The sequence below is a fragment of the Crocodylus siamensis genome, chromosome 15 (assembly GCF_052110815.1).
Source record: "Crocodylus siamensis isolate JL-2025a chromosome 15, ASM5211081v1, whole genome shotgun sequence".
Classification (NCBI taxonomy): domain Eukaryota; kingdom Metazoa; phylum Chordata; order Crocodylia; family Crocodylidae; genus Crocodylus; species Crocodylus siamensis.
The window spans coordinates 5,461,479-5,487,601 of record NC_143409.1 but is presented as its reverse complement, the minus strand read 5'-3'; the positions used below and the strand labels follow the sequence as shown (position 1 = coordinate 5,487,601).

Here is a 26,123-nt window from a genome sequence, read left to right as displayed (position 1 = left end):
AAGAAATAAAGCCAGCAGCGAAGTAACTCCAAAATAAATAATGATTTATTAAAGGGGCACAAAATGTTAGATGTGAAATATATCAGTCTGAACTCACCAGTGCCCATTTCTCCTGGCGTGCTGTCAGACTCGTCAATGGGACCATTGAGCCGGACGATGCTGGAAGCAGGTTCTGCACTACTGGAATTTTGATAATTTAGCTTAGAAAGGCAGTCGCCGCTTCCTTTTGCACTCTCTGCCTCAGATACTGCATACAAAAAGAAAATATATACAGGTTAATGAGCTGGGAGGTAAACTCAGCAAAATTTTCAAATCTGGGCATTTTTCCTGCAGGAAAGATTAACTGAACAGCAGAATGTGGTGATCTGTCCAGCTGCACTCGACTGAGATGCGGGAGACTGAAGACGCATGGATTTGTGTGTGGGAATGTTTGACAAGATTCCTGCATGACAAAAAGCTAATTATACTATAAATTATATATTTTAGACAAATTCAGTGGTGAGAGCCCCATCAAAATATGATTTGTCATCATTTTTCAAGACCCCAAAACTCAATGAAAAAAGATAATTTGGTAGAAAACTCTGGCCTACATTAAACAAAAAGTCAAGCTCAGTGATAAGAATGGTGCCTTCTGGGTGTATTAAGATCTATGAATATGGAACAAAAGCAGACTTTCTAGCAGCCAGCTCTATTCTCTACTTTCTATGTGCAATTTTAGAATTGCTCAAATGAATTTTGATTTTTAGTCCTTTCCTCCCCAAAGACTAGCAGAAGTTTTGAACAGTAGGTCTCCCAATAGCAATAAAATCTTAGCATCAAATTTGTTGATGTAACAAACACATTTTAATAACGTACTATTAGGTTTTAATTTTGCTTAGTGACAAAGAACAACCCCCTCTTCCCCCTGGATAAAAGCTTAAAATAAAAACTCCTGTATTTTGTTTCAAAGAAAAACAAAAATGCTTAAATATTTGCTCCTACAGCAGAAACCAGGGAGAAAAGACTTCATAAAACATATCCATTTGATAACTGGATGAATGTCTACCAAAAGTAAGAGTGGCCAATACATTTGACCATAACTGATGGAGTTGTTAGAGGTACAAAGTCTGCTTTTTAGAGCTGCTGAGTACCTACAACCCTCGGTGAAATAAAAAAGACCTATAGATTCTCTCTATATATTACTGCATTATCCACTGCCTTGCTTTCGCAGTTCAGGATCACTGTAACATTGCTTTCATTTATTCAGCCAAAAAAATCGAAAGGTCTTCATACTGTATTAGCTATAAAAGTTGGAATTAAATGTCTTGGTAATATTCCAGGTGCAATTCAAGTTTTTCTGCCTCAAGCAAAAATACAGGTTTTTGACTTTTATTCATTTTTTATTTGAGCAATGGTGAAATAGATAAAAAAAAAATCATTTATCCGCAAGGGAATTAAAACTAAGCTATTTCAAAAGACTTGAAAATTCATCACTTGAAGAAGCAAAAGGAAGCTGATGTTTCTAATGCATATTTGCTTTGCTAAACATTCAGCTCAGTCTGTTTGACAATAAAACGAGTTGACAAAGCAGCACTGCACTAAGCAAGAATTGCTTCTCTTCCATAATCCTTCAAGCACAGAGCCTGAGCAATCTGGGTTCACATGACAAAACGCTGGTGTTGGGGAGGACAAGACAGAATCCACCCACCTATGATCCCGTCTCCCCTGCAGGAGTTTTTGGACTACTGGCCCTGTCTCAACGAGGATACAGGGACTGCCACTGGCCCTCACTTCACGAGAGGTAACCAAGCAAATACGTACGGGTACAGTTCTTACAAGCATCTGTGGGTACGGGCTCATTTTCTGGAAAGGTGCATCATGGCGTCATACACAGAACAGGTGACTGCGCATCTAGCAAGGAGCTCAAGAGTGCTTGCACTCAACTGAGTATTTCCAACAGGTGAGACAACCAAAACATGGTCAGCGAAGTTAATAGCACAGCTAGAGGACTCCAATGGGACCAGCCTTACCCAGGCAGTTCCATGCCTGTCGCTCCTATTTTTCAGTTTCTGTTTATCTTTTGCTCTTAACTTCGAATTTTCTGGTTTTCTAAAGGTTTGCTTTTTTAAATCCCTCTTAATTTTTTTTCCTTTCTAAAAACTGAGATTTTTTTTTTTTTTTTTATTTAATCTTAATCCCATGGTAGCATTTTTGGTCTGTTTCTAAGAAGCTAAAGAAATACCTTCTAACTATAGACCATGTGGGGTCACTGGCTCCCTCTGGAACATCATCCCAAAAAGAAGCAATAGAAGAGAATCACCACATTCACCGCTCCCAAGCTTTCTTACGGGTTTAGGATGGCAGTGAATGCAAATCTTGTGATGGAGGGTCTCAGAATTCACCTCTCTGGATTCCTCCTAGAGATTAGGAATTGCACAGAGTTGCTTGGTTATATTTGTGGAGAAGTGGGGTCTCTCTGGAGCTTGTGGCCTAAATCAGGATTACAAAGTACACTAGATACTTGAACAAGCTGCATATTTCTTTTATTTGCAATTCCTTATGCAAGCTCTAAGGGAAATATTGAGGATCTCCCTTCAGGACTGACTCCCATCATTTAGGAGTCTTGTAGCCCTACCCATGTTGGCTAAAGAACACGGGGCACTAAGAACAGAGCAGGTCAGCATGGATTGCTCAAAGCCTGCACAAATCGACGTGTGGTGCTAAGGAGCTGCAGTGAAAATGCTGTTACTGTGACAATGCTCAATGCACAACTTGGCAGGGGTATCAGACCAAGTCTTGAGGCCTAGCTGAGTTATGACATCACAAAAGAATTAAAAACATAGAAGCAATGAGATCTTAGCAGTGTATGGGGCAACCAGCCCTCTAAAATCGCTTATCCACTTTGCCTGAAAACGTCCATGCAAATCTACCCCTTACTCATAAGGCCAGGCCTATAAAATGGTAGGTATATTGCTTTAGATTTGGTGAAGCTGCACAGACTGAGAAAAACACGAAAACAAACTGTTTGTGGAAAGCTTGCATTTTAACCTCAATTACGGAAGACACTGGCAGCTCTCAACTACACTATCGCATACTGGGTGTCAGTGTATCTACATTTATCTACAATGAACTGAATATCAACATTTATAAGGTACGTACAAGAACTGGAATCACTCTCTTTCTTGTCCTCTTTTTGTTCTTGGTTGTCTTCAACAGAGGGTTTCCCTTGCCTAACTTCTTCTTTAGATGAGTTACTTCCAAGATCTGAAACTCCTCCTATTATAATGAGAAAATTGACAGGGTGAAGAAAATGAAGGATGTCATGCCAGGAAACAATGCGTCAGAGAGCAAATGGTATACATCAAACAACAACAACACTGCTTCTTTATTCAACACATTCCACTTGAAAATTTAGCACTATATTATAAAACTTGCCAGGGACTTTCACAAAAAGTATTATCTGCCTCCTGCGTATTTGGTTGCAACAGCATTTATATAAATTACGCCCACAAAGATCAAAAGGGAAGGCTAAAACAAACAGTCAGCTTGCAAGAATGACTGTTAAACATTCTCTTTCCCTTCCAACTCATTTGTTTAGAAAGTTTTGCATTAGCAAAATTTTGTTTGACAAAAAAACCCCCAAAACCCAAACTCTTTCAATCTTCTAGAGGTATGCTTAGACATTATTCCATTTTACAGCAACATTTTTTTCAATATTGAAGACAAATCTCACATTTTTGTTTTTAAACAGAAAAGACACTTTTAAAATAATGAAGAAATCAACTGAGATTTTATTCACACACAAAAAACCCAACACCTCTTGGGAAGTCTAGATGACTACTCTGCAATACTGAGAGGCAGAATTCAGAGAGCAACACTGGGCTGAAAATGGCTAATGTAGCTTTGGTCGAGTGAGTTCAAGAAGCAAACTCAGCAGGAATAGAAAGAGCATGGACTGACATTTCAAACAGCTCTCCTGCCCCAAGGTTGCCTAAATTATTGGCATCATATGAAAGGAATAACTTGAGCAAGTGGGAAGTTTGTGTTTGTCCTAGATAAGGAGGTAAAGCTGTTTTGATACCACTTACAAAATAAACTCTTTGGATAAGGACAGAGGGAAGGGATAATGGAACCAAAAAAGCAAAGAGATGGTGAAATTCTGACATCATATTAGAAAATTTGGAAAGATCCAGAAACTAATAAGAGCTGCTCAAGAATGTTATATAGTCACACTTATGGAATATAGCAGTCCCATCTTGAGCCGAGGCATTGTTCTTGAGAACACTGTACACCTTCTTTCCCACAAAAGAGTAATTCAGGAATATAAAATAAAACAGCCCCAATAATTCTCTTTCTTTTTTAACTGGTAAGTGTACAAAATGCTTGACTCACACACATCATCCTTGATGCTTTCTCTCTTTTGAGTCTGTCCTTGGGAGGTTTTCTTTTAGATAGTTAGAAAACAGCTAAATTGTCTACATATCTTTGGTTTGCAACCCCCACCCCCCAAACAAAACAAAACAAAATGAAAACAACCCCCCCCCCCCAAAAAAAAAAAAAAAAAGATACACAACAGTAAATGGTACAATTTGGATGACCTGCAGGTGCAGGACAAATGTCTCATACCATCCTGGCTGGAGAGACTTTGCAGGCCTCATCATACAGTAAACTGGGACTGTTATTGTCATGAATCATGGACACTGGATCATTATATCATGTGGTTCACCGGAGGCCACAACAGCTGGTGGTAGGCACTGGATGCGCCACCTAGATAGATGTGTGGATATTCACTAGAGGCGCAGCAATACATCGGTCCGACATCGGATCGGCACCGATACAAGAAAATTGACTGTATTGGAAATTAGCCTGATGTGGTCAATAAATAAAGTTGGCTGATCAATGCCCTTGCATACACACAGCCACAGGACATCATGCAGCCAGCAAGAAGCACGGCCCGGCAGCTTGGAGAGCTGCATGCAGCTGGTAAAGTCTGCTGTGGTGGAAGGGGAGGAGGGAGGGGGTGGGGCTGGGCCTGGGGCATGCACTGCCCAGCCAGGACTGTGTGCAAGATGGAGACGTGGCTCATCCAGGGGGGGCCAGCTCCCTCTGCTGCGTGCACCCTGGGAGGGCGTAGCGGGGCATGTGCCCCCAGATCTGCGTAGGGGAGCGGGGAGTTGCAGCTGTTATTACCCAGAGTATGCAAGCACACACAGACAATGCCTACCAAAGATACTACCTTAGGTTGAAACTATACTGACGTTATGTAAAATATGCCGCATTCAGAATTGAACTAATAAAAACGTAATGAAATGAAGACACTGAAATTTGCTATTTTATTTGTAAGACAGGAAGCAATTCCTGCTCCTTTGAACATTTTAATGTTATATGTAATTTCCAAGAAGCCATTCAATTCTATGATGGCAAAACCTGCAATACGCAAGTTGCTTACCAATGAAAAGCAATATAAAAGTGAAGGAATACTTTACCAGAGAGAGCAGCACGTGGTATGTTTGCAGGTAGCTTTTTCAGAGCTCTTTTAAATTGTGCAATGCCTAATACAACATTTCGTATCTTCATCCATAGGAAATAACCACCTCTATTGCTTGAAGGCCAAGTGCTTTCCAAAACAGCCTAGTCAACAAACAAGGTAAAATGAAGTGATCATAATGAGTCCTTGCTTGCTGCCATAGATCTGTTTAAGATTCATAATGTAAGGACAATCAAAAAGTGGTTGAAATAAAACTGGGCAAAAAACTGTGTTGAAGGAGTAAACTGCCAAATGTTCCAAAATAAAGACAAAGTAACTTACTCTACCTGATTCTTTTATAACTGTTCCTTTAGCAAGATTTTACTTGCTATTTAGTTATGTTTAATTATATAAGATTACATCAGCCTACTTTCCTGCTACAGAACATGTACCTTATTATAGTAACCATAGGTAATAGCATTAGGATCAACTCCAGCTTTTTTCATTTCAAAAAGGACTCGCACTGCAAGCACTGGCTGGCCATACTGTCCACAAAGTTGCATAAGCACCCGGTAACACACCTGCAAACAGACATGAAAGAACAATGGTTAATTTATAATCTAATGGATACACATCTCCAAACAAAAACCACAGGATATTCTTTTTTTTACCTCATCAGGTGGGTCTATCTTTTTGGTATGCATTTTTCGTAGCACATCATACGCAGTCCTCAGAGCCCTGACTTTTGAATGGCACACCTTCACGTATGCCGGAAGGCAGATAAACCACAGGCCATAGCAATGACGCAGCAGGCACCTGGACCACATCTGAGGGATGGAGGAGTACCTCTTAGCAATCTTATGAGCTGACTTTATTTCCTGTAAAGACATGACCAATTAATTTTATATTCGTATCTTTATAACATACACACACTTTTAAAATGAATCAAATACTCCAGAAAGAGAAACGTTAATGAGCAGTCTGGGATACTGACAGCAGTTGCCGCCCAATCTTCCTCATATACATTTCAAAAAAAGATCATAACTTTTTCTCCCCATTAATTTTCAGCATAAATGAGGGCTTTAGGCTCTCTCTGCACAGGATATGTCTAGACATACTGAATCTTAAAGAACTACAGAATCAGGGGTACAGACAAGCGAGAAAAGCAGCATTAACACCAGGGGCTCAGTTCTTATCCAAGATAAGCAAAAATGAATCTTGTAGAATTGGCTCCTATGGAGTCAGTGGCTGCACATGAAGAAGCTATTTACCTCTCTCAGATTTTATACTAAGCTACAGAGGTCTTCTATTGCATATGGAAACTTGATCTAGTCCGTAAACAAATCGTAGTCCTTACACACACACACACACACACACACACACACACACACACGCACTAATTCAAAGCAGCCAGCTGTCTTGTATACTGCATCTAAATCTTGGAATCAGTTCAATTATCAGAGACCTTCAAGCCAGCTTAAATTTTCAGCAGTTCTTACGTTTCCAATAAGAAACAAAAAAATACATTCTTTAAATGATGGCACTTTCTCTCTGTTTTTCTCTCTTTCTACCTCACTCATCTGGATTGTGCTATGCAAAGCTAGTCATGTTCTAATCTAAAGCAGCTAATTTATAATCTTACATACCCAAGATTATATCATACTGAGTACTTTATCAAACAGAATTACAAAGGAGGCAATTTCAAATGACTACAATATTCAAGGGCAGCCTACAAAACAAAATTAAAAACCTTAGATCCCCCAATTCTTGCCCCCTGCCCTGCCAAAAACTGTTTTGACGCATCCCCTACTACAACATTTTGTGAGTTTGTCCGCTGGAAGGGTAGGTGGCCAGGCCACTTGCTGTAGCTGTGTTACATTTCAGACAAGAAGCATAGCTACAAGGGGAGGCTACAGCTGCTCTGCCTAAATGCTGGTTGCAACATTAGCAGGTTGACACGAGTCAGTTTTCTAAGTCAGGACTAAGCCAGTGACCTGGCACAGTGTCAGAGAGCACTGAACTAGTACCAGAGTCTTTTTTCAAAGGAAATAAAACAGAGATGCTTCCCATTTGTGTTTACTATAGATACTAGGATACTTTCTTGCCAAATTACAATCTAGACATTATATTCTGCCTACTTATAGTTCCCATACATTTTCAGATAAATATCATGTTCTCTACAAGTTAGTACAAAAGTATCACTATCCTTTGTTAACACTGGGGAGAAGTGAGCACACTAGAAGAGAGGGACAGTCTACAGCTAGATCTGGACAGGTTACAGAGGTGGGCAAATGAGAACAGGATGGGATTCAATATGGACAAGCTTGCACCTGGGAGGAAGAGCCAGCACCATACCTACAGGCTGGGGAACTCCCTTCTCGGCAGGGCAGAGGCAGAAAAGGATCTGGTTCATCACTGACTCCAAGATGAACATGGGCCGGCAGTGTGGGGACGCCATCAGGAAGGCCAACCGCACCTTGTCCTGCATCCACAGATGCATCTCGAGCAGGGACAAGGAGGTGACCCTCCCCCTCTATGCGGCACTGGTCAGGCCGCAGCTGGAGGACTGCGTCCAGTTCTGGGCGCCGCACTTCAGGAGGGACGTGGACAGCAAGAAGAGGGTCCAGAGGAGGCCACTCGCATGATTGGGGTCAGCAGGGCAGGCCCTACGAGGAGAGGCTACGGGACCTGAACCTGTTCAGCCTCCACAAGAGAAGGCTGAGGGGGGATCTGGTGGCCACCTACAAACTGGCCAAGGGGGACCGCAGGCACTGGGGGAGTCCCTGTTCCCCCCAAGCACTACCGGGAGTTACAAGGAGTAACGGCCACAAGTTGATGGATGGCAGGTTCAGGCTAGACAGGAAGCGCTACTTCACAGTCAGAGCGGCTAAGAGCTGGAACCAACTTCCAAGGGAAGTCACCCCTACCCTGGGGGTCTTCAAAAGGAGGCTAGATAGACACCTAGCCAGGGTCATTTAACCCCAGCATCCTTTCCTGCCCGTGGCAGGGGGTCAGACTCAATGACCTGCTTAGGTCCCTTCCGACCCAACCAGCTATGAAACTTAAAACGGCTACAGTACTTTACCCCACTGGCAGCTGCATTTCAGTGGTGGCCTAAGTAATTTTAATATTGTGAAGTTTAATTACTAATATCTCCAAAGTCAAGTGCTTTGAGATCCTTACCGGAAGGACAGTGTAAAAGAAGAATCTTCTAAAAGCTTGGCTTTATGTTTTCACCTTTGTTTTCATGTCATTTAGGAACCTAACAGTGGGAGCAAGAGAAAGGGAAACACTGCTTTCGGCCAGTTTCTTGGCAAATACATGAAAGCCATCCTGCAATAGATTTCAGGGCCTCAGGATGCTAAATCAGATGAAAAAAAAATCAAAACTAGATCCAAAAGCAAAAGACTAATAGCAAATGAGTTTTGATGAACAAGACTCTTGAATATTCCAGTTTGATTGAAAATTCACTTGTTCTTTAACAAATACATAAAGATGAGGGATCCTGCGGGGAAACTGCACCTAAGGACAAAACAATATTTCCTTCATCTAACAAGCCAATCAAGGTTTGTAGCAGAATACTGAGGAGAAAAATATTCCTACGTTCGCTTGCCACGCTACTGCATTAAGATCTAGCTCTTCTTACAGTTAGCTGTTAAAAGCATAGTTTCAGTTAACAGCAGGGCTGTCCAACTTCTCAGTGGCTGGGGGCCACATCCCATGTGGGCTACAGAGTGAGCCAAGGGCCCCCCATCGCTGCCTCCGTGCACCGGGGGGTGGGCAGCTCCTCACACTGCCTGCTCCCTAGCACAGCCAGGCTGCTCCACCATGCAAGCCCCCACCCCAGCTGGGAAGCTATGAGCTCCTGTGTGCTGCACGACCCCTTAGTGCAGGTGCAGGAGCAGAAAGACGGGACGCCGGGAGCCCCCGGCTGCTACCGCAGACAAAAGGACAGTGGGAGTGGCAGCTGGGTAGAAGCCGGGGGGGGGGCACAGATTAACCCCGTGAAAGCTACATATAACCCAGAGGCTGCCACCCGGACAATTCTGTTATAAGGCATGATATGGTGAAGGACCCATCAAATTAATGTCAAGCTACAAATCTGCAGTTTTGAACTGTTAATACAGCTATTGTTGAAGCCTGTCCATTTGACAGCATCGCTTCTGAAGGAAAAAGGAAGGCAATTCACAACAAATACAGTTTGAAACTAATTGGGCAGTGTGGCATTGTACTGAACCCCAAGAAATGACATGTTCTTTTGTAACTGAAAAGAACCATACACAAGTATTAATGCCATAGGTCAGAAATAAATATTTTCAAGGGGAAAATGCTCGCACTGTTAATGACTTTTGGAGTCTGCAAATCACCACAAATACAGGATATTCAATGGAAGTTTAATTCTCTGGAATGTCCAGTAGAGGGGAAAATAAGCTAATTAAAATACTTGTTTAAGCCATAAGCAAGTCACATCATAAAAATCAAGACACAGTTAACTGAACACTGAACAAGGGAGCTCTGAGAGAAAAAAATTAAAGTGTTCACTCATTAAGCAAAGCTTCTCATGTGAATAACCATACAGCCAAAAGAAATGTTCATTAGCAGGTGCACGTCACTCCATTTGAATTTAGCATTCATCAATAATTTGCAAAGCAATATGTGAAATCTCCTAATATCATTTATTATCAATTCTGTTTGACTCTGACTATAAATCTGTTGAGAATTTTTTTTTTTTTTTTATTAAAAGGTAACAAAATCTCTCTAGGGTTTGAAGGCCGAAGGCAGGGCAGGGTGACGTGCCTCAGGGCACTTTTATAGGGCATTTTGTGTTCTGGGGTGAAGGTGCTTTAATTAGAGTGGCTCCAAGAGTCACTCTAATTAAAGTGTCCATAGCATCTCGTGTATTCAGTGTCCCGTGCTTCAAAATGGCAGCAGGTGCGCTTCAACTAAAGCTCGTTCAACGACTTCTAGTTAGTGTCCCTGTCACCATTTTTAAGTGCAGGGACATTGAATACACAGATGTGGAGTTGCTGGAGTGTGCTAATTAGCATGCGCCAGCAACCTCCGCATAATGTTTATCAATCGCATGCTAACTAGCATGCACTGGAGCAGACTTCTGGCACGTATATAGGTGCCCTTAGAGACTAACTGATTAAGCTTTGAAGAAATCCAGACATTTCTTTTTCAGACTCACGCGATCCAGCCATGAGCAGAAGTGTCAATCCATCTATGGCTCTGTGTCGAGAGGAATGAATAAAATACTTCAAGGAACTGTAAAAATAGTCACCACCTATCTGTCCCTTCTCACTTCCTTCACTTATGATGCTAGTTTCAATATCCATTTTATCTACTTCTCCACAGCTGGCCTTGCACTTTCTTCCACACTATTCCATATACATGAAATAATATTCTTGAGCTAGCTCTTATGGATACTATCCCTCTTCTCTTACATCTCTTCTGAAAGCCTACTTCTACAAGACCTACAATTACCAGTAGCTGCCTCAGTCACCCCTCTTAAAATATCTAACCAGTTAGTTCTCTTAAAGGCCGACTGTTGATTTATATGGAGCCAGGAAGTTTAATGATGAGAGGGAAGGCTGTCCAAGATCACTAGGATTGCAATAGCAATAGAAAGGGAAGATGAGAAAGATCTTTGTGCTCTTAAAAGCAGAAAAAGAGAAGGGTTTGGGGTCATTCACTCCAAGTACAGCTGTGGCTTCAGGCAATTCATGTGGGTGAAAAAGGGAATGTGGCATTACTATATTATTGCCAGGCCTCCAGAGCAGCCGGAATCCTCTTAATTATTCATTATAGGACTCACCTGGTGAAGAAGTGAGAGTATACATCTTCGAACAACAAAGTTTAAGGAACTGAGCATCACAATGAGCTAGCATAACAAAGGTGTCAGATGAAGCTGCCAGGAGACACCAGCTTTGTAATTTTTCTTTTGAAAAAAAATTGATATCTGCATTTTGCGAATCAAAAATGGCTCTAACTTTATAAAATATAACAAGTCTTTCATTAACTACGTCTTGCAGTCCTTTTTCTTCATATATAGCTACATTTCAAAGCTCCTGACAAACTTTTTGACTACTGATACCTAAACACAAAGTGCTAGCTCCAATACTTTTACAGCAAGGTTTCAGCAGGTACAGAAGCCTGGACCTTATCTAAAATACCAGACACCTGGTGCTGTGATGAGACTGACAGGTTGCTATCAACACAGCCGCTATATCTGGTCCCACATGGGGTACCTCAAGCAATGCTCCAACAACCACGAGAGAGACCTAGCTCTCCACCCTTTACAATCACCGTGCTCCTTTCTCCTGCTGCCCAGGAAAGAAAATTGGTCAAGAAGTGTCCACATCAGAAGAGCTGGCTGATGAAGTAGCAAGAGCACTACCAGATAGCAGTTCCAGGTTTTCAAGCTGAGACACAAATACCTGAAAAGAGGCCCACAATTTTCTCCCTCAAACATTTTTGAGGTGAGCCTCCCTAGCTTTTAACATTTGCAACAGACATACATGCATGCACCCCCCACTGTTGTTGGGCAATCCTTTGCTACAAGGATGATAGCCTTCTAGTAAATAGGAATGTCGCTGGTGAGTCTGTAGACGACTGAGAAGACCGATCTGAGATCTGCATGTTCAACTGCAGACATGCCAAATAATTCTGGGAGAAGGAAGGAGCAGATCCTGGTGATGTCAGGTCACAGCTCTTTCCCTTGGTGTCTCGCACACCTGCTTCCATAGGGAGACGAGTCTGCTCAGAACGATCCATACCTTGTCATACATCATAATGCCACTGGGGACAACCCAGTGCTCGAGTCTCCCAGTATTGATGTTTATACTGCATTTCTTCACACTAGCCTTCAAGGTGCCCTTGAATCTCTTCTTCTGCCAACCTCTAGAGAGGTGACCAATGGTAAGCTGGAAGTACACGACATGTTTTGGGTGCCCATTATCAGACATGAGCACCCAGTGGAGCTAGTACCACTTAAACATGGCTTCAGTGCCAGTGGTGTCTGGCTGAGCCAGAACTCTGGCATTTGTTCTTCTGTCCTTGCAAGTGTACACACAAGTACTTCAAGGCTTACAGGTTCTGTGCAGCTTTAGTTCCTTGGTGAATATAATGTTTAGCTGCGTCTTCAACCACAGTCAGTCAACCTGAATAGCTGAGCTTAGAGGAGAGAGTCAGACTGTCACTTTTCAAAATTAGTCTAATTAAAAATACTTTAAATACCTGTTTTGTTCTCCTGAACATTGGTGATGGGCTATTGGGACTACTGGCTTTTGAGGACAGTTTGTTATTTGGTGTGGTCAGGAATCCTTCAAATCGGTCAAATAAATCGAGCTTCAGCACAGGGAATTCATTATAGCTGTAAAAAAACCAAAACAACCCCAGAAAACACATGCCATCACTTAACCCGTCTAAGTCTGCCACAGAACGTCAGGAAATTAAAGCAGCAATATTGTCTTGCTAGAATCTCAACACGAAATAGTAACACAGGGATTTATGTATATTTACAAACTACACTTCACAGGTAAAGCTTAGAAGAAACTGTTCAAAGAGCAGTTTACTACATAATCTAAAATAGTGGTTTTCAAACATTTTTCATTTGAGGATCCCTAAAACATTTCAAATAGAGGTGCGGACCTCTCTGAATTTTACACGTGGGGAGTTCATACTTTTGATTGTTTTCAGTCATTTTTCGCAGACCCGTTAGACATAGTCTGCAGACCCCCAGGGTGCTCAACACCCAGCCCATACAGCCATGTCATATGGCCCACAACAGGCAAGGTTATATGGGCAGATGTGATATCTTATTAGACCAACTAAATAGTTGGAAAAAAGTTCTTTGTAAGCTTTTGGGCACAAACACCCTTATTCAGGTACTGGGAGACTCTGCTGATGTTGTAAGTTCTCTAAGGTAGAAAAGAAGCTTTTTATGGCCCACCTGGAAGAAGAATTCCTCAAGAACTGCACCATCAAACCCATGCTATACCCGAGATATATAGATGACATCATCATCATCTGGACTCAAAACCTGGAGTCTCTGATTGATTTCCATCACAAATTCAACAATCATCACCCCTCCAACAGACTCTCTCTCGAATACTCCAGCACCAACATTTCCTTTTTGGACACTATGATCAATATCCAAAATGGTAAAAATACAAACCACCATATACAAGAAACTCACAGACCAACATACATATCTACACAGAACCAGCAATCGCCCTACACACACCAAGAAAGCTGTAACGTACACGCAGGCTGTCTGATGCCACCGAATTTACCCTGAGGAGAATATCTGCGATCGTCACATCGCAAATCTCAAAGGGCTTTCACTCAACCAGGACACTCCTCCAGAGACATAGATCACACTTTTAAAACAGCCACCTCGATTCCCCATGAAGGATTGCTGCAGTACAAAAAGAAAATCCCCATGAATCGCACACCATTAGTTATGACATACCATCCTTCCCTGGAACTGATACAGAAAATCCTCAAACAACTGCAACCCATACTAGAAGACAACCCAATTCCTAAATAGCTCTTTCCAGAACCACACATCCCAGCCTTTAAAAAGCACCGAATCTTGAGAACCTCATCACCAGAAGCAATCTCCCCATGACCCAAATCATGGATGACTGGTGCCACCTTAGTGGGGGGCAGGGAGGGTGTCACATGCCCCCCCTAGTGACCAGTCGGCCTCCCCCTGCAGCTGATCATGTCAACTGGGAAGCAGCTGAAGTGCTCTCAGAAGTGGCTGCAGTGCTTCATCCGGCACTCCTACTCCCTGGCTGGTGCTCGCAGGGGAACACCAGTGCTCCTGCCTGCCCATCACTTAAGCAGGGAGCGCAGCCTGTTAGGGGGTGCACCAGTGCTCTCAGGGGGTGCATGTGCACCCCCTACACATCGCCACTGACCCAAACCACACCGAATGGATCCAGACCATGCCAGAACAAGAAATGCAAAACCTGCCAAAATATCTTCAGCACCCTCACAATTACTACAGCCAACAACAGAACCATCACCATTCCTGGACCTTACACGGGCACCCCTAGAAATGTAGCATCTCTCATCCAGTGCACCAACATGCCGTGATGGAAAATGCGCAGGAGAAACCAAACAACTGCGCACCAGAATGAATGCACACCAAAAACCCACCAAATACAAAAACACCCATTACCTGTGGGTGCACACTTCTCACAAGACAATCACTCCACTGCCTCTCCGATCTCTCGGTTCTAATTCTCAAAGGGAACTTACAAGACACCTTCCGTAGACGAGCCTACAAACTTCCACTTCATAAATCTACTGGATACAAAAAATCATGGACTTAATATAGACACTGGATTTATGACACATTACAACTTCCCTGACATCTGACACACCTGGTACCTGCCTTAAGCTGACCACTACTATTCCTTCACACTTTTCCCCCCACTGCCCCTATCGTTACCCTTTGCCCTCCAAACTTCCACTCATTGCATCTTCAGACTTCGGGTTTACTCCAGCTTCTTTTCCATCTTGGAGAACCCACAACATTAGCAGAGTCTCCCAAAGCCTGAAGAAGGGTGTTTGTGCCTGAAAGCTTGCAAAGAACTTTTTTCCCAACTATTTAGTTGCTCTAATAAATATATCACATCTACCCAAATAACCTTTCCTGCCTATGTCCTTAGACCAATATGGCTACAACCAATAACATCTGACCCATGGGACTCCCCAAGGGTCTGGAAATGTGATGACAGGGAATGGTGGTAATTAACACCGACCCACATTTTCAAAGCCTCATGTGACAGGATCAGGCTGAACACCTGGATCAGGCCCTGGACGGGCGGTGGCTGCACAGACCAGATCCAGCCTGCAGACTGACCTGGCACTGCTCATCTGGTTCATACGGTGACAAGACTGGGCAACACTGGTCTAGAATGATCCGCATAACACAAGCTCTTGACTCTCTGCATTCACACACTTAAACTTCAACTCTTAAGAGTTTTTCTTTATTAGTATTCCATTAAATTAGCCCAAATGTATTAACATTGATTGCAGTTAATGCAAAAAACCTCTGTGAAGCTTATTTAGTCGCTAACAAGAAAGCTGTGGCATAGCCATAGAGGCCTATAAAAATCTATATTAACACGATCAGTCTGAAAGCCTAAATTACATTTCTAGCTTAAAAAGGATTTTTAGTAATGTAACAAAGAAACCAATAGAAATAATCTCATTTGACAAGTAATTACTAAATTAACAACATCAGTTGTCACCTGAGTCCAATTCTCCTGTTGCTTCAATTCTCTGGAATTAAGGGGAGCAGCAGAACAGCATTTCACACAAGGTATTTCTAGAACTGCAGCCAGGGTCCTTGGCTGGTAAGTTTTAAAATGTAACAGCCAGCATAGTCCAGAGTGGAGCTGGTCATGGTCCATATTAAGAATCATGACAGCTTTAGCTTCATTAGAAAACCAGTCATGTATGTGCCAGCGTTTTTACAGAAGTAATGGAACTGGGAAGCCTGTGTTCTAGGCCTAGAAGGCCTAAGTACCTCTGTTCTGTACAAAATAAATAAATGTCTACAAGTTAGTTGTAGGAAGGCAACCATCTGCTGTTTTTGGCCCCTATCCTATTTTGCTCCCTTGAATACCTGTACTGCAAAGGGTGTTCTTCCCCATTGGGTAGGTGAGGGATCTCGGGTGGCGTTATAAACACTGTGTGTTCACTCTTGTAAGACTCATCCAGCTCTATCAGGCGTGTTTCACCAGTCTTGTCCATGTCTACCTGCAAAAATGTAATTAAAAGGAACAATATTTATTAAAGTTACTGGATATTCCTGATATCAGATAAGCACTTGGTACAGTGAAGACAAAGAACACCCAGTATCAGCATCAAATGATCTCACCTGGGAGTTAGGAACCGCTGGCAAGGTGATAATTAGAAGACATCTGTTTGGGAGTGGGGTTACATGAGGATTACATACGCCACACAGAGGCACCTTTTGAAAAGCTTTTCTTTAAGAATGATAGTAATTTTAGATGCACATCTTTATTATGTAAAAACCAGGCCCCAACATGTGGTGGGAAAGATACTGAATGCTTTAATTGCTCCTGTTTTTTTATTTAATTAAGCTGATAGTCATCTTTGTTGACTATTTAACTATTGGCACATTCATTTCCATTCCTAATATACTCAACCATTTTTGTTTGTCAGTGATCTTTTAGATAGCTGGAGAGGAGGTTTTATTTTATTTTGTTTTAAGAACATCTTTCAGACTTAATGCCTTTGGAAGCTTCTGTATAACTAAGAGCTTCAACTTAACTTCTTCTCTAAGAAAACTTACAGCTAACCTTTTATAGTACCCCAACCACTAGCTGGAGCAGTAACATAAACCTGATTCAACAGCATCATTTATTGAGAAACTATAAGTATGATTATTCTCTGGGCAGAAATTTTAGTTCCTTATGTAGCGATCAAGACTCGCTAGCTTACAGCATTTACAGAAATTGTTTGCTTCGCTTAGCTTACCTACATTTAAAGAAACACTGAAGTCACCAAAACAATTGTTGCTCAAAACTTCCTAATCTGTGTTAAAGGAAAAACTGGGATTAGTTTTAACATCCAGTTATGCAAAACAAAAATCACTGTCGCCCTCCTGAGCCCGAATGAAGAGACAGCTGTCTAGCAATATTACCGAACTCTTCTTTCCATTCTTTGAGCCACAGAAACACAAGAGACTGCAGTTATTCCTCCAGGGAGACAAGAGGAGAAAAACAGAGAATCTTTGCTAAGTGCTCAGATTTCCTGAGTAACACAGTCTGAACCATTTGTAAGCCCCAGAAGCAGTTGTGTTGGAAGCTGCATAACTGCAAATGGTTATTAAAGCCAGCTCCCCTGTTATCACTTTTCACTTGGAACAGTTGTATTGGTCCAACACTAACATTTAAATTAAATTAACATCTTTGACACAAGCCACTGAGAGATTAAAGCTACGGCATGCCCTCAACTTGCCCATGGAGCAGTGGTGCACTTGACTAGAGAAGATTCCTCATCTGCCTCCTGGCTGGTTCAGGGCCATGCCTTGAGCAGTAGACTAGATCAGTGTGGGCCAACCTTTTGGGAGCTGTGCCAGATGCCAAGTCCCACACCCACTGAATACCACTCTGATCCCCTTCCCCTGCCCAATCTGCTGCTCTGTTTTCTGTTCTCTCCCCGATCTACTGCATGCCATACACAGAGGTTGTCCATGCCACCTGTGCCAGGTTGGTCACCCTGGGACTAGATGATCTCCAGAGGTCCCTTTTGACTCTCAACTCTATGCATCTATTTAGATTACAAAATCCAATGCAGTGTAGAATTACCCATGATGCACCATCATACATACAAGTATACAGATGTGCCTTAGTTTTCTGAAGAGGATATCTTGTTTTTTTACAGGCTGTTCTCAAAGACAGTTGAATTTAAGTACCTATCTAAACTGAGTAAGCTTCAACTTCTAGTCAGTAAATGTATTCCATATCATGGATCTATAGGAGAACATGTTCTTTTCTTTGAACTATGTATTTATCTATGAACACTGCTCAAGAAAGGATGGCTTATCACCCCCAACTCCCATTAAATTCAAAAGGGAGCGAATGGTGCTCGGCTCCTCTGAAAGTTCCCTTTTAACTCCTTGGGTTGCAAGCTGAGCTACTGCCAACATACATTAATATTCACAAAGCCTCTCAGACATGGGGGAAGGAGGCTTTCACTTCATCTGGGTGGTAAGCTCCATCTTGAAAGAGATGCTGACTGGACAAATGAGAAACTTCTGTCACTGTCTCCTTTGCAAGGGGGAACCTCCCCCGCAAAAAGCAAGCCTGGCTTTCTGACCCCAAAATGCTATTTTTGCTGACAGCTTTAAATCTCTCTAATGTCAATGAACTGGGACCCTGGGAAGGCTACCTCCTTCCTAACACATGGAAATCACTACATTTTTTGCAGCTGGTGCAGGTAGCTCAAAAACCTTGACATCTACTTCACATTTATCACAATTATTTGAAGGGTGATCTTGCTCTCCTTTGGAAGAGTGAATATTACTGTCTTACAACCACTTTAACCACTAGACCACCAACAATTGCAAAGGCGCATTATCCAGTTGAGACTGAGAGTGGTCGGTGGTACTTTCAGGGTAGTCACTGTAAGACGCTGTCTGAGGCATTTTCTGAAATAACCTTTAAAAGAAAAGTCTTCTGAATGACAGCCATGAAATAAAGAGCAGGATGTATCTGATAGGAACAGTCAAAGTCTTGTTTCCCCCACTTAACAGCTCCAAAAAAAGAAAAAAGGAACTGCATGCATAAACATGGACTGGAAGCAGCTGATGGTGTTTTATTTTTGTAGGTCTTTTAAGTCGATAAAACTGCACTACTGCCTAGAAAGATACAAGCTAAATGTATTTGAAAGTAAGTTTAAAAAATAAGAACCTAGTGCCATTTCAAAGCGCCAAGCTGACAACTCTGCAACCTAAAGTTATCCATTCCTGCACCCAAGTACCGCACGGATAGTAGCTGTGTAAGACTCCCTATGCTATGTGAGGCCTGACCTAGAAGGACCACCGCTTCAAAGGAGCTAAGGAATGAATGGATGCGGAGACAGAACAGCAACCACGTCCACTAGGAACTCAGGTCAGTCCTTGTCTTTACAATTTAGTACCAGCTGAGTCTTTCTAGACTGTGCCGAGCACCTGGAAACACTGTGATCAGAACAGCCATACCAATAAGAAGTTACTCTCAAGTCGCTTCACACAGGCCAAAGAACTGCAGCCACATGCTGGGAAGGACTGGCCACTGTCCGTCCAACAGAGACTGGAACCAGCAACTTCTGAAATAAGAACCAGTCGTCCTGAATCAAAATTCTGGTTGTTCTGTGTGGGTAAATTGTATTCCTCAAGTTGTGCCACTCCAAATATACAACACGGTGGAAAATTAGGTTTCTCAGTATTTACTTTGTTTATACTAGAGCATCTCTGACTGTCATATCTGTTTTTTTCAAAAGCTTATTAGAAAGGGATTTTTTCCATGGAAAGAAAAACACTTTGCTTAACTGGAAATACAATTAAAACCCTGTGACATTTGAGCTAGAGGTCTATGAAACTTATAGGCTGATGCTGCCAATTCCTTGAAGTTTATCAACAGCAGATTCAAATACAGAAGTCTGATTCTTCATAGTTTCATTCTTTAGTGCAGCAGAAATATATCCAAGTTGTTTCAGAAGGCTTTTCAAGGCATTTAAAATTGATAAACATAGCATATTTGGCACAGAGGTGCTCTTAATCATGCATTATACCGCATGAGACAGATTGAGAGGATTAACAAATATAAGCAGCAGAACTGCTAGAACATATGGCTCCTTAGAAGCAGTAATAAATGACACTTTACCTGACCACTGAAATCTCTCTAAAGATGTAAAGAAACTATAGTAACACATTTGAGCAAAGATCTACTAAAACAAATCATTTCTATTTTCTTGGTCTGAGGTATTTCTGAATGTTTTGGAAAAACCAGAATATGAGAAAATTTAACCATATACTCTCAGCTACAAAATAGGTTATTTATAAAGAACATCTACTGCTGCTAGGCAGGGGAGATAGTATGTGCAAAATATTACAGTTGGGCTTGAGACACTCCCCTGGTTTGGTATGAAATCAGTCTGAGACCCAACATGCCATAAAACTGGTTTTCTGAAAGGTAACTGGGATTTGCCTGGACTTGGCTGATCATCTTCCAGAAGCATTTATAAGACCTTTTAATTTGGGCAGGCCTTCAGCAAACAGGATTTTGAGAGGCATTACCCAAGGAGCTTGTTTCTATTACATATTTATTTGTTTTATCTGTCTATAATTGATCTGGTTATTATTGCAAGTCACTCTGAGCTTCCTTTGGGGAGGAGAGCATGTCAATCTAAGAAACAAACTAGGCATAAAAAAGTTGCCTGCTACCATCCAATTGTATTCAGACAACCACATCTGCCCTTCCTGCTGAGGTCCTTTCAAGTATATTTTCAATCGTGACCAGAAAGCCAATATAAATGTCTGATCAGAAAGAACAGAGGAGAATGACCTAAATTAACTGTCAAGCTTCTTATCACATGATCCTTGGCATTTTTGAAGCTTTATACTCTCATGAGGATCCTACTCCTTCCTGTAAGTAAATCTCTGCCGACGGATACAGCTCGTAAGCAAGAGCAAATTCTTGGTGTGAAATACGTTCTCCCATACCTTTCTTTTTGCTTCTTTACAGCTGCCCACTTGGGTATGCTTCAGAAAAACCTCAGATGAAAGCCACAATTTCAGGGATTATTTTGGACTACTCTACACAGCTTACTTTTATGCCACCGTGGTACACCAGTAAATATTATCCCCATTTTGCAGGCTGGAAACATGTTTAGTAAGGTCACCCAGAGAAGGAAGCACTGGAAGACCAGGAGTATAACCAAGTTCCCGATTTGACTCTCAGTGCTAATTCTTTCATAAAAGTTGAGTCTTCTTGCCTACATACGCTGGCTACAGTGCCAGCTGCAACAAAAGCATCCCTCCAGAAGTATGGGTAAAACTCCCAGACATAAATAATTATAGCTTAGACACTGGATTCAGTGGGCGCATAAATCATTCCATGAAATGAAAGAGCATAATCTCATTTTCAATAAAAACCTTATTCAGTGTTAGGGACACAATTAGTCTGCACCACAATTACAGCAAGTCCTGCTCAGCAGTGTCAGTCACCGGAGTACATTCTTGTCTGTCTGCAATTTTCCTTTAATAAATAGTTTAACATGAGGCACAGGCTTTGTTTCCAAGTCAGCCAGAGAATGTTTTTCCCTGCTCAACGGCGAGGGATCCTGAAAAACTATTTTACATAAATGTTTTAATTAAATCTGGTTACGGTCCATCTGTGTGTACAATTCCTGCTTACTGTGAATTTGGTTTGGCAAGTATTAAAAACGGATCTTTCAGACAATACCCTGAATAAAGTAGTAAAAGCTGCCAAGTAAATTTTAAAACATTACACCACCACTCTGATGTATCAATAAAATATTTCCCCAACCTTAAGTCAGGTCTGTTCTTGTATTTTTTTTGGAGCATTGATTCTTCATTTAGCATTTTCTGTGCCTTCCCCCCTGCAAATAACTATTTTAGTAATCTTCAACATTAATTCCCATGGAGCAAACAGTAGGTGACCTACTTTACAGGAAATCCTAGACAACAGCATGTATTACTTATACATCAATGTCCCAGAACAGAACGTTCCAGGTAACTACTACTAGCAAGATGACAAGTAGGGTCTTGTATTTCCTACAGTAATAATAAGGACTTTTTTCATGTTACATTGCAACAGTGGCAAATAATAATACCAAACCATATTCTTGCAGTATAATCTGCCTAAACAAGTACACACTCTAACACAGAAACTAAGATGTACAACTTTCAGTCAGCCTCAAGCCAACGTTGTAAAACTTCTTTTACAAGTGCACTAGATCATAAGTTAACCTATGTGTTACCTGTTCGAAATCTCTAATGCAGAAATACACCATTTGGGGCACCATCAACACTGTGCACAAGACCAGATTCACACTTGCACTTTGTTAGCAGAATGCATGCTAACAAAATTTACTCAATATAAAACTACTTTTGAGTGAGTTTCAGCATCCTGACAGGAGTATCGCCCAACTCCATGGGCTCCAATACTGCAGAGTACTTCAATGTTCTCCCAAAAACTAATATTGGTGTACACTGCCTGGAAAACTACTTGGGCTCATGCAGACCTTCCATGTGCAGAAATATAGTTCTCAACAGAAATATCTTTTCTTCCTCTGTGTGTTTTACAAATACAAACACAGCTTGGCAATAAGAAAATAAAAGTAAAATTCAGCATGAAGGCATGGCACTAAATTAATGCTGCTCACAGAAAGCCATCCAAAGATCTTGCTAAAAGTTTTACAAAACTTGTAGGAATTAATCTTGCTAGCTTTAAAATCCTGGACGCTCAAAATATCCTTGATGTTTAATAGCGGCGTCCTTTCCAAGGGAAGCCCAAGAATTTTACTCACACACACTTGTATACACAACACGTACACAGCTCATACACAGCTATAAAGTAGAACATTAATAATAAAATTCCATTTAAAGCAACTACAACCCAAGGCTCCATTGATGGGAATTATACAACTGCACCTATGAGAATAAGGAATAAAGACACAGGTAAATGTTTTCTTATTGGAGAGAATGCGTACTGAAACTAATTAAGTACATGTGTTAAGTGTAAATTAGAAAGAGTCAAGTGTTGAGCACTGAGTTGGAAGCAATAAAAATTCAACTTAAAGCAACAATCAACTGATGTCATATGTTCACTATATTAAAAAAAAAAAAATGAAGTAACTTAGTTGTATCAGTATATCACTCATATTCCTCTCCAAACTACTATATAAAATATCAGGCACTCTATAAAGCCTGAATGCCCAGAGGTATTTAAATATGGCATTGTCCTAAAGAACCAGAGGAGGAACGGAGGAACTTAAGTTAGGAATATTTTATTTCTTAATGCAGGCTAAAATCTTCACGAGACAAATATGCGCCTGTGCCCATCTCAACCTGCGAGCAAGCACAGAGCACTACACACAGACTTTTCACTATCTGGTCTCTCTGTCTAATTTCTGCTTCCACAAGAGCAAAGTGACCTGACAGCATCTGGGTCAGAACAAAACAAAATTGAAACAGGAAAAAATAAAAAAAAGCAAAAACAGAAGTAGGTTTTAATGAAGTGACAGCAAATTGACTACAAGTGCACATCAGTCATGTTACATCATGTACAGTGTCAGTGGAAGGGAACAACTGCGAAAGCTAAATGAAGACCCCACTTCCCCTTCCCACAGACGCACTTACTTTAGCTACGCAATCATCAAAAAATGCGAGACTTGCATCCTTATCACTGACAAAAGAACACTCTTCAATGAAGCGAATGAACATCTGGGTTTTGGTCATCAATGTGTAGAACTTTTGATGTGACCGATCTCGACTTTTTAAGAATCCTGTAAAATAAAGCAACCGTAGAAAAGACTACTACTAACAACAGGAAATTCCACTAACAACAGGAGAGGCAAGCATTTCTTAGGGTGATATCTGTTAAGGTCTAGCTCTGTAGCTGGGATATAGTTCAGCAAGTTTGCAAATACAAGACATTCTTCCTCAAGAAATCCTTACCTCTCGCACAACTACTGAACCATCATAGCTACAACTTAACCCTTAACAGTACCAAGACAGAGTTAATTTTTGAAGATATTTGTTATAATTTTTTTAAATTAGTGCCTTGTATTATTGTTTAGTTAAAATTCAACTGTCAAATAAGCACATTTTCCTTTTTCTGTACTGCTTCACCAGATGGTTTGGGTGCTATGATTTTCCCTGCTATCATTACATAATATTGCCAATGTTATCATTCAACACACCAACACTTTCTTATTTATCACTTCTTGGAAAGATAATTTATGCATATGTTACTGGTTTATGATTTTAAAAGAAAAAAAAAATCAAGATTATAACCATTTACCTTGCAGTTCAAAGAGGGAACTTGCATCTGTGGCGGTCTCAGAAGGTGCTTGCGTTATTGGCCTTAGGTATGACCTATAACCCTTTAATATTGAGGCCATGAAACACAGAAATGCCTCCTGGATCTCTAAATCTAACAAATGCAACTTCTTGCCGGAATTAAAATCATAGTCATTCATTGCTAACTCCATTAATGCATCTTCTCTTGGTCTTTGCTGCACTGTGAACAACAATGGTGTTAAAATGCTCTCTCAATGGTTAAAAAAACAACTCTTAGTGTTGACAGAAAACACAGTAATTTCCCTTTTATCCTATCGGGTTTACTTATTACCACACCATGCTCCATTATGTTCTAGATCTGGTTTAAACATAAGCCATTAAATTCAATCTTGAAGTCTGATAATGAATTTAGGATGACAGCATGTGAATCACAAGTCCCTGGGTTATGCAAAAGGCAGACACAAGCACATTCACCTTTTCAGTACATTAGTTACTATGGAAACAGAGACAGAATTGGTATGGACAGAGCTCAGAGACATCCTTATACAAGGGCTGGTTATGAAATGTGTTGAAATGTATACCAGAGCCGATAACATTCCTGAGTTTTTTATGAATATGATAATCACATACATGGGACACATCATTTCCCTTTTAGAGTGGTGTCCTTTCCAAAGGGACCCCAAGAATTTTACTCATGCACACTTGTATACACAACACACACAGCTCCTACACACCATAGCAATATAAATGTAAATAAAGGCACAACCGTGCACAAATACAAAGGAAGAAAAGCATTTTGGTGAAGGGAAAAAAAAGTGAAAACAGAATCCTAGCTAGAATCCCAACTCGTATGCAATGTGCTTTCAATAGAGATCACGGAGGCATTAGGAGGAAGCCGATTCTTCAGGGTCCACCATAGTGTGATATGAAGTGGTGATGGCATCTGTATGGAACAGAACCGGGGTTTCACCACTCAGTCCTACCATCCTGGGGTAGCAGCCATCAATTACATTATATTTAATTCTGAGTTATGACCACCAAAAAGGAGACACACTTCATTTTATATTACATACAGAGTATCTGTATTTTAGAAAGTGTTAAGAAACCCCTTCTAGTCGGGTAATGATGTGTAACTAGTAGGAAACTGCATAACCTTCATAACAGATTCCTCCTACATAATACAGTATACAGACATTTGGGCAGTATATTTTTGGCGAATTCCATATAATTATACACTCCTAAATTCTAATAACCTTTCCATAGCCAAGATTTTATTAAAATGGATGCTTGATGTTAGAAGCCCAAGTTCACGTTCCAGCACTTAAACAACTGGCCTGGTTTTGAGAAGTGAGCATCCACCCTTGTTAGAGATCTCAATTTTTTTTCAAAGCCCTTGATCAAAGGTTTCCAGGGTAACAACCCTCAAATGCATCTGCTTTGAACTGACTCCACCTCCCTCTCGGGCTGGTCTGTGTCTTAAACTGGTTATCTCTACCACTGTATTTTAGTCTTACGATCCATAGGTACTTCTATTACCTAAGGTCCCCCCATCCAAAGCCCAGTGAAGTTAAAGGAAACAAGCCCAAATGAAAGTTTTCAGAACTGTGAATTTGGTTCATTTTACTACTCTGAGCTCACCTCTAAATATTTTTTTGTTCTCAATCACAACATCTAATTTAGATTTCAGTGCATTTAGCTCACCATCGTAACATTTTAGGGTTGTACAAAAAGGAATCATTTAAGGGTATAGGGCCACACTAACAAAAAATAAAATCTTTTAAAATTCCTGTCACCTTCACTCTGAAAAATGCTGCTCACTCAAGCCACAATCAGGCTGTTTCTAAGGTAGCTGCAGCTGGATGAGTGCTGCGCTGCTCCCTTCGCTTCCAGGCCTGCTCCTGCCCCTGCTGTGCCACTCTGGGCGGGCAGGTGTGGAAGGAAGCTTCATACAGGCATCTCCCGCTGGAGGCAAGAACCACGGACAGCCCCACTGGAGGCTGTGCATGCTGGCTGGAGCGTGGCGCGGGCTGCTTCGGTAGGACCGGACGGGGCAGGCCCCATGCAGAGTGTCGCGAGGGCAACTCTGGGCCACATCTG

At 41.3% G+C, this 26,123-nt stretch overlaps 1 protein-coding gene across 2 annotated transcripts in view; it reads right to left on the bottom strand.

Moving 5' to 3' along the window:
- DENND4A (DENN domain containing 4A) overlaps positions 1-26,123 on the bottom strand; it is a 125,726-nt gene that overhangs the window by 18,424 nt on the left and 81,179 nt on the right. For both annotated transcript variants that reach the window (XM_090028802.1, XM_090028801.1), the window contains exons 13-21: positions 24,028-24,246; positions 23,364-23,509; positions 16,095-16,228; positions 12,686-12,821; positions 6,118-6,324; positions 5,899-6,027; positions 5,466-5,610; positions 3,139-3,255; positions 98-247 (exon numbers count right to left, since the gene is read on the bottom strand). In XM_090028802.1, the coding sequence (XP_089884928.1) occupies positions 98-247; positions 3,139-3,255; positions 5,466-5,610; positions 5,899-6,027; positions 6,118-6,324; positions 12,686-12,821; positions 16,095-16,228; positions 23,364-23,509; positions 24,028-24,246 (1,383 nt within the window). The remainder of the gene's footprint in view (positions 1-97; positions 248-3,138; positions 3,256-5,465; positions 5,611-5,898; positions 6,028-6,117; positions 6,325-12,685; positions 12,822-16,094; positions 16,229-23,363; positions 23,510-24,027; positions 24,247-26,123) is intronic.